The sequence below is a fragment of the Protopterus annectens genome, chromosome 3.part1, assembly GCF_019279795.1.
Source record: "Protopterus annectens isolate FY-2018-M chromosome 3.part1, PAN1.0, whole genome shotgun sequence".
NCBI classification, from domain to species: Eukaryota; Metazoa; Chordata; order Ceratodontiformes; family Protopteridae; genus Protopterus; species Protopterus annectens.
In genome coordinates, this window is record NC_056732.1 from 286,592,474 (window position 1) to 286,602,225 (window position 9,752).

A 9,752-nucleotide genomic window follows, 5' to 3' on the forward strand; every position below is an offset into this window, starting at 1 on the left:
ACATTGTGCCCAAACAGTCTCAAGTCTATTAATAATTCACTCAAGTTGCTAGGTTGTGACGGTATAAAAGATAAGCCCTTATTAAGTAACGAACTGTCAGAAGGACTTAATTTATAACTAGAGAAATTAAAAATCAGTTCATTGGGTTTCTGGTTTTGTTTCTCATACCTTGATAGTCTCCTGAAAACTTCCGCTTGACTCTGCCACGACTCTTTGACCTTGTTCTTGAGGATTCCCTCGCTTTCACTGGTAGCGGAAAAAAGTGCTCCAAATTCCTGTTCCAAACTTTCGGTTTGGCTCCCAATCCTGTATCTCTTTTGTTAACATCTAACGCCTGTTGGTTAGGTGGTGGTGTAGCCATCGTGGATGAAAGACCCACACCCATATCCTGTTGATCTGATGTAGTGGGTGTGTCAAGCACGTTTGATACATTCTCTGTGCTTTTGTGAATGAAACTTAAAGGAATATCACCCAAGGAAGCAATTCGATTGCCTGTACCGGTTTCAACCATATGTCGCCCATTGTGTTCTAAAGTCAATGGAGTAGCCAATTCATTATTGTGTGCTCCCCTGGGCCAAACAAACACCTGCCCTGCTGTGAAATCTCTATAGTCTCTCTGTAGTTTGCGGTATTTTGATTGTTGTAGTTTATCTCTATAAGAAATAACTTGCATATATAAATTGTTCAGCCTTTTCCCATATACAATTCCTTTGAAGCGGGTTTGTAGATCTTTATTCAAAGCCTCTACTTTACGTTGTAGTTCCACTTCAATAGGAGCAAAGTAATCAATCATCAGTCTCATATAATTATAACTCAATTCCAAGTTAAGTTTTTGCCACCTCATCAGGATTTCTGGATGGTAATCCCCATAGGTAGGCATACAAAGTATACACATGCCTCTCGGTACTATTTGAAAGTGGAGGCTAGCTTCCATATGCCTCCTTTGCCAAATTAGTCACTGCAACGTGTACAATTCATTTTCAAGTTCTTTACTTAATGAATTCAACTCTTTCATATTTTCAACAGTACCTGTTTCTGCTGAAACCTCCAGGGGATGTAATTCCATATTGAGTAACGGATTCACTTGTGAATCCAAGATATTGTTCCATTTACTGTTCAGATTACCATTTTCAGGATTGTAGTCCAACTCTATGGACAACGCTTCCATCGTGTGACAAAAGCTGATGTTAAAAGTTTAAGCAAGTCAATATCAGATAACAAAAACACCGCTCAAATCCAAAGGTCGTCTTCCCAACCAGAAACACTAGTGGAAAGGCAAACTGGAAGACGACCACCACGATTCAATAATAAAAGCAATGAGAGGATTTATTGAGATAAATTAGCGCTTTCACGTATAAAATACGCTTCTTCAGATCTATCAAACTATCTATCCAAAACACCCTTATTTATATCATTAAATTAGTTTGAGAAGTTTGCGCTGAACCTGTCAGCTAGGATGTTGGCAATGTCTGTGGGTTTGAAGTATTTTTTGTCATTTTGGACTAATTCTGAGCATATCTGGGAATTCCCACCCAGGATCCTAACATAACTAAAGAAAGCCTTGTGATTATCCTTAGTGTCCTGTGCAATTTTTCTCTCGAAGCTGGCCTTAGACGATTTTATGAGTGCCCGTAGTTTTTTGCTAATACTGATCAGAGATGCCTTCCCTTTTTGGGATTTTGCTCTATCATGTAGTAGCTTCCTCCTTCTATTGTATAGTTTGTTTATGGCTGGGGTCCACCAGACAGGACGTCTGCCTTTGGAGGATTGGGTCTTGGTTTTATTTGGGATTGCATGATCCATGCATTCCTGAAGGTGTTCATAGAATGCGTTTATAAAGGATTCTGCGGTCTGGGCTGTATTTTCCACAGGCTCGGGGGCTTTGAAGGATTCCACCGTGATTTTGAGGAGTGTGAAATTTGCTTTAGAGAAGTTTTCTGGGCAGGGGGTGGGGTCGGGATGTGAATATCCAGTGAGATTAGTTTATGGTCTGATCTTACCAGTGAGGGATACACTTCTGGTCTGGAGCATAGAGTCCCCATGTTGGTGATGATCAATATATATCTATATATATGTGTGCGTGTGTGTGTGTGTGTGTGTGTGTGTGTATATATATATATATATATATATATATATATATATATAGATATATATACATAAACACACATTATATAAATGTGTATATATATATATATATATATATATATATATATATATATATATATATGTGTGTGTGTGTGTGTGTGTGTGTTTATAAATAAATATATATATATATATATATATATATATATATATATATATATATGTGTGTGTGTGTGTCTGTGTGTGTGTTTGTGTGTGTGTGTGTGTGTTTATATATATATATATATATATGTGTGTGTGTGTGTGTGTGTGTGTCTGTGTGTGTGTGTGTGTGTGTGTGTGTGTGTGTGTGTGTGTGTGTGTGTGTGTGTGTGTGTGTGTGTAGGTAAACTAATTTACATTGAGACACTCAATCAACATTTAAAATGTTCCCCATTTGCAGAGAAACAACCTTGATGCATGCAAACTTTAAAAACAATAAAAAAGAACTCCCCTGCACCCCCCATGCTAGTTATATATAACAACTCCTATTATTCTTTTCCCTAGTAAATATAATCGTTATGTCCAGAAGAACCATGCAGTTTTGTACACACGGTGCTTCTAATTATCTTCAAAGTACAGTAAAGAATTTCTGTAGTTCATCTCTGCATTGTGCTGTGGTCTTCTCATGAATCTTGCTGTCGTTACTGTAGAATACCAACTGAACATTTGTTTTAATATTTATGCTCTTTGTAGCTTCCACAATATCCTCAGAAGTTTATATTCCATTTATATTTGGCAGGTGCCCACCCACTGAATACTACTGGATTACCTTCTGAGACAACATCTGTGTGTGCATCCCCCTCCAAACACCTAGGACGGCACTATGAAAACCCAGGGATGCTCAACAACAGCTATGAGTATCAGACCAGTCAGGGCTGATAGACCCTCCTACTAAAGCTGCAGCATGACCATAACTGGCTGTTTCCATTCTCCCCTAGGCTAATTAATTTCTTTGATTCAGCAGGTTTTATCATTGAGGACTTCTTCCTATTTGCTAGGTATATTTGCATGCAGGGTAATAACAAAATAAACCAACAAACTAGTGCCTTTAATCATTTGAAAGGGGAATGTGCAAAATTTCTTAGTACTGATTGTTGGTATATAAGGAACATAATAAAACCATGGCAGTATAACCAGATTTTAGCTGTTTTACCTAGTAATATTACACCTGTCCTGTTAGACTCACCAGGACAAGGTGATATAGATTATTTTTGCTGAACACCTTCACTCCATTGTATGGAAAGATAAACCACTGCACACATCTAAGCAAAGCCATGCTTCCCTCCTTTAAATTGCCTCATTTCCATTCAGTTTCACATCATTTTCATTATAGTTGTTAAATACCCTATGACCAAAACACCATCCAATCCCAGTTTAACCATTTGTTGTTAAATCAGTCTTCTCATTGTTAAATCAAGCTTGTCAGTCACCATAACCACAAAATCTCCACACAATAACACCCATTTGAAGAACAATTCTCCAGAGTGGTCAAACAATTCTGTCATCAAAGTAACTCTAAAAATCTCACCCTCCCCACAACTCCAATTTAAAGTGACTGCTTCTTAGTGGTTAAAGCAAGCCTGTCAGTCACAGTAACACCAAAATTCTCCAACTACCACCCACCCAACATTTAAAGTACCATTCCTCTAGAACAAAACAGTGAGCTTCAATAAAATCAGTTGTTTCTTAAAGTGCCCTTAACTTCCATTCCTTTAAAAAAAAAACATGATGTTAATCATCTCAACTGATTTTATTGAAGCTCATTGTGTTTAATTGTTTTTTTGGATTTTATTGGTTGATTTCTGTATATATTGCAGCGTGATTTTCAGTGTTTTATATTTCTGAAGAAATTCTTTTATGGAAGTGGCAATTAAAAGTTTATTACACTAAAGGTTCGGGTTTTGTTTCTTGTGCCTTTTAACAGTTTTATTTTGAATGTTTTGTTTTCTGTTAAGACCACAAGCTCAGCTATTTTTTTATTTGAGAAATTTAAGTGTTTGAGTGTTTGAAACACTTGAGTGAAATTCAAGTTTTTCTCATGTGAGTTGTTCATAGGTTCATAGGTGTGTACCAGGCTAATGGCCCAGAAGCCTTTACAAGCCAAGCCCATAGAAGTGCCCTGGCACTGTGCTGCCTGACGTTAGTTCTCTGTGCCTCTGTCAAGTAGAGCCACTGGAGTGATCTCTGAAGTGAACTTTCTATTTCCCATCCACTCATCAAGATTTCTCTTGAAGAGGGCCAGTGAGGTGCTCTGCTTGACATGTATGGGAAGTTTATTCCAGAGCACGGGCAATCTTTGGGTTATGAACCTGTCCCTCCAGCATGCTCTGTTGATTGTAGTAATGAGGTTGAGGTCTCTGGAGCATGTGGTGTGGAGGGATTGGGATTTCTTCAGATGTAGCATTTCTAACAGAGCTGGGTCAGACATGGCTTTGTAAGTCAAGCAGAGATCGCCTCTTAGTAGATGATATGAGGCAGAGAATAGCTGGAGTTTTTTGAGTCTGTCCATGTAGGACATGTGTTTAAGGCCTAGGATGTTCTTCGTGAGGTACTTCTGTGGCCTTTTCAGCTGTTGCATGTGACTAGTGAGGTACATGTCAAATGGGGCATTATACTCGATGATTGGCCTAATGAGAGAAGAGTAGAGAGAGACAATGACTTCTTTCTTCCTGGATGCAAAACCCTTGGTAATGAGATGTGCCACACAGAAGGACTTTCTGACCACAGTAGCAATGTGGTGGTCGAAGGAGAGGTTGATGTCAACCTATGTCCCAAGATCTCTTATAACACCTTCAATGTTCAGTGGGCTCCCATCAATGTGCTAATTAGTGGGAACTGAGTTTTTCCCAAAGGGGATGATGGCGCATTTTTTGGCATCAAGCTTAAGGCCATGGTTTTGACACCAGTCGTTCGTCTCAGTGAGGCCTTTCTGTAGGATGTCTACATCACTTGGGGAGTTAATAATGGCTCCCAGCTTGCAGCTGTCTGTGAACTTGGTCAGCCAGAGTCCCTCCGTGTTGGTCTGGCCTTCTGAGAAGTAGATGCCAAACAGGAGGGGACGCAGGACCAATCACTATAGGACTCCACTTGTGATTAGTCGGCAGTCTGACTTGGAGTCCACTACTTTCACACTGTGGGTTCTATCTGTGAGCCAATTTGCAACCCACCTAGTGATATAAGGGCTGATATCTAGTTTGTTGAGTTTATCAATAATTCTTGAGTTGTTAATACTAAAGATCCAGTGTACCAGTATATTCGCTATGTGAAATAGATAAATTTGATACTGGAAATGACTGCATGGATAATAAAGTTATGAAATGATTTTGATAGCAGATTGACTCACAGTTTGGTTTCTATAAGGCTTTGCTTTACACTATAAATATCATATAATTTACAATGAATGTGATATGGAAGTAAATTAGTTTGGTAACAGTAAACTAAGCACTGATTGATAAGTTATTCTTAGATATGTAGTAAAGGGCTGGAGTTCTAAGTAGTTTCCTGAACATGGTTTGATTGTTTTTAAATATGGAATTTTTATAACAGGGTAGGGTCTGAAATCATACAATTTGCTTTATGTTTAAGATCATTTGGAGATCTTACAGCCAGTCAATGATCCAAATACATATGTCTATGTAATATACCAATGGTTAGATTAATATCTTGTGGCTGAAACTCTTAAGGATGAAAGCATCCACTGGCAAAACACATTTATTTAGATTCCAATAGCATGTTTGGTTTTGTCCCACTGATACATGATAATACTGAATCCATTATTCCAAATAATATACTAAAATACTACCAATCTTTAGTCACAGATCCTGTAAGCCTCAATGGTGCGGAAACATTACTGAGACCATGTACCCACTTTTTTTTTGCTATCAAGAAAGCAGAGAGGTTGACTTGGAACCCAGTCTTCCTTCAAAGAAGAAATTAAAAGTGCTGTCCCTTGTCACCTATATCGTATTTCTAAAACAGACTAACTGGCATCCCCTAAAAATCAACCTCTTTTCTTGATGAAGCCTTAACCATATTTAACAAAACATTACTGCACATACTCAACAAGGATGTATCATCATGATAAATCAAAGCAAAACACAAACCTCACTTTGAATTTCTGTTATCACAGTGAACACAATGCCTTATTTACTATGCCAGTAAAAGTCCAGTCACCCTACAAAATTAAGGATGTATATGTACCACTGCTGTATAATGGAAACATCAGGTTATTTTTACAATTTGCAGCAAGCTTCTCAAAACAAAGTCTAAATCAGTTTGTTGTGGTCAAGGGCTTTACTCAGTTCAGGAGAAAAAAATTAGCCTCAGTTACAAACATTCCATTATGATAATTAATTAGCTTTTTGAGTCTCCCCTTGACCTCCATCGTTTGATGATTTAGTCATACTTTTATCTTGTCTTTAATTACTACATTCATTATTCCTATCTTTTGCTGTAACATTTCAAATTTCATCATGCTTCACCATTACCTATCAAAGTTTATTTTGCTTCATTTTCAGTCTCTTTCTGTTTTCCATTCTCTTATCTGCACAGACTTACACTTATCACTGTGCAACAGTTGCCTTCTGCAAACTAAAGGAAACATAGCTGCTGCTCTAACTAAGCTTTGCTTTCAGGTATTGGTTATAATATTTCTTTCTTCTTTCTAAAGTACTAACACTTTGAGACATAATTTCTCTTTCTCTCTGTTTCTCACATTTATTGAAACACAAGTTATTTGCATACCACAGACGTCTTCACACAGTACAAGACTAGCAATTTGATCAATGCTTGTTGAAGTTTAGTCTGTGGCCAGTCCTTCCCTTAGACAACATATTCAAGCACACATCGCTGATGAAACCATCAGTAGCACACTTGTATCAGCATTACAAGTGTTTTGGTTTCCCTTGATTTTCCATTATTTGAGCAGATTTGGGTACATCTAAATAATACCCGTTTGTTAACCAGGTGGGCCCACCAGACACAGTTCCTTTGCAGGAGCAACACAGGAGCAAGGCCTATGACTTGCTCAGGATCCCACAGTAGGCAAATGAGGACGAAGGGGAATCAAACCCTGTACCACATAACTACAGCATGCAGCCTTAACCCTCTCCATTAACTGCCATCTGTATTCCTTCCTAGGACACTGCTAATGAGGATAGTGGAACAAATCTTAAATGTTGCTTGAATGAATACTTGAATGTCCTAGCAGCTCCTTCAAGAATCAGACACATGCTTATGTGAACCCCAAATTAAACAGGTGTAGTGGGTGGACTAAAACAAAATTGTCAACATCTCATACAACATCACTTCAATATTATTGGATACCAACTTAATGAGACATTGAGCCTGAGAGAGAAAGAGCAATGAATATGCCAAAAATACTGTTTATATTATGCCTTCTTAGAACCATTTCAACCCCCTCACATTACATACCACTGTCTCAAGTGCCTGAAATAGAAATACCTACATCTTTCAATTCTGAGCCTATAAGTGTTCAAAACATTTATTTCCTGTTTGCATTTTTGCTTCTTATTCTACCAACATGTTTAAATATTCTTCTTTTAAATGTACAATTATCTTGTGCACATAACTGGCATTGCACACAGGACATATTGCTATATAAAGCTGACACTATTACTATCTGAATAGGTTATAAACATGTAACTTTTATATGCAATGGGATGTTTAAATGTATCAGTAATTTTATAAATGCACAAGATGAGTAATTACAGCATTTCAGGCAGAACCTTTAGAGGTGCAGGAAAACATTCCACAAGTTTATGTAACCCATCATTAACCAATTATCCCCCAGTTCCACCCTGGCTATGTCTCTTAGCACTCAGGGTGCTGACTAGTAATCAGATCAAGTGCAGTAATCATGGAGCTAGCTGTAAGGCACTCTCTTATTTTGACTGGTGTGCTAGCCCCTGCATACGATCCCCATGCAGCATTTTAGTGACCCAGTTGTAAACACCAGCTTCTCCAGAAATGCCATTAGAAATCCCAAATCTATACTATCAAATGTCTTCTACTGTCTATACCAAAAATTAAGGATGACGTAAAGTACTCAGCTTCCCTTCCTGAATTATGGCCACTATCTGTTTTATGTGGTCCTTTTGGAGTGAAGCACAATGCCAGGACTCAAAAGAGTTATTTTACTCTGTGTTAACAATTGAGTCAATTGCTTCCAACCAGGATGGAGCAAGCTAGCAGTTTTTTGGAAACAACTCATTTAGGTCTTCAATAGGAATCAGCATATACAACTCAAGAGATGGCTTATCCAAGTTAGGGGCCTTATTTTTCACTGCCCATTTCAGTTAATTCCTTACTCCATCCTTTTATCCATGTGGATTTTTGCAATAGGACTGTTAGACACAGTAGGAGGATGAATAGAACAAAGCAATGCAGACATTCAAAATACATTTTCAAAAAGTAGTACTCGCAGTTTAATTGTGTTTGAGAAAGTGTGTTCCAGACATTGACGTGCTGACTGAAATAATACCCACGACTGTTTGAAAATAAGTTAACATTGCATGTTAGGGACCATAAGGATATGTCTTGTAGGGGTTTTCACTATGGAAAGTAATGATTTGATTTTTCTCTATCCGTTCTTCTCCCCTGTTTCCTTCAAGTAAATTATTTGTAAATGGCTAAATGATAATGCAGTTAAAAAGAAAGAAAGTTCTCCCATTTGTTTAGCACATCACTTTATAAGACCATGTGCTAGGAAGCCAGGCCCCTTTTAAACATCAAAATACTAATGTTCCACCTTTTATATATAGGAGGATACATGGTCACTGTAAAGAGGTTTGACTCCAGTCATGTCTTGACATGCTCTAGAAATATATTATATCATCAAAATATTTTCAAGCCCCAAGACAACAAACCATTAACACTGCCTGCAAGACTAAACCGTCATTAAAGTCTTTTCATCTTCAAAATAAGCACTGCACATTTCAATTAAGTTTTCTTCTTCCACTTCATGACTGGGTATTGTATGATAGTTTTCTTTTACATACTTCTTGACAAAAACTGAAAACTGTTCACAAGATGTAACACCTACCATGAGCAGAATTGAAAAAAAAAAAAGAAACCTCTGTATAGCAATGTTTCTTCATCACTGGAAGATAAAATGAAAATCAGGATTTATTGACAGCATACCTTGTCTCCAAGTCTAAGATTTATGCCATCCAATTCTATAAATGAGAATGTTTGGACTGTCGTTTCCTGCCGCAACTCTTCCTTAATTCCATAAGGGGATAATCTGGACCAAGTGACAATGAACCCAAGGGAGCTGTTTGTGCCTGACACATCAAATGCACACTTTATATAAATAACATCCCCTGTCAGCTCTGCTACAACATCTGGAGTAGATGGTGATGGTGGATATTTAGCTGAAAAAATCAAATTGAGATGAAGTTTGTCAGTGACAGTATTGCACTATGGTAAGTCTTTAATTGTTGTATTCACCACAAAATATTACAGTAAGCTCTCAGCATAGTCTTCATCGAGTTCTGGCAAAATGAAGTCTGCATTCAGATTCAAAGGCAAACACATCATGAAGGTTGTAGTTTTTAAACAAACGTAGTTAGTAAGCCTTTTACATGTTAGTAGCATGGCTAACCTAT

General features: G+C 37.7%; 1 protein-coding gene across 1 annotated transcript in view; it reads right to left on the minus strand.

Annotated features, from left to right (window-relative positions):
• Positions 1-9,752, minus strand: part of VWDE (von Willebrand factor D and EGF domains) — a 740,920-nt gene that overhangs the window by 729,756 nt on the left and 1,412 nt on the right. Inside the window, exon 3 of the mRNA XM_044066200.1 lies at positions 9,286-9,518. Within this exon, the coding sequence (XP_043922135.1) occupies positions 9,286-9,518 (233 nt within the window). The remainder of the gene's footprint in view (positions 1-9,285; positions 9,519-9,752) is intronic.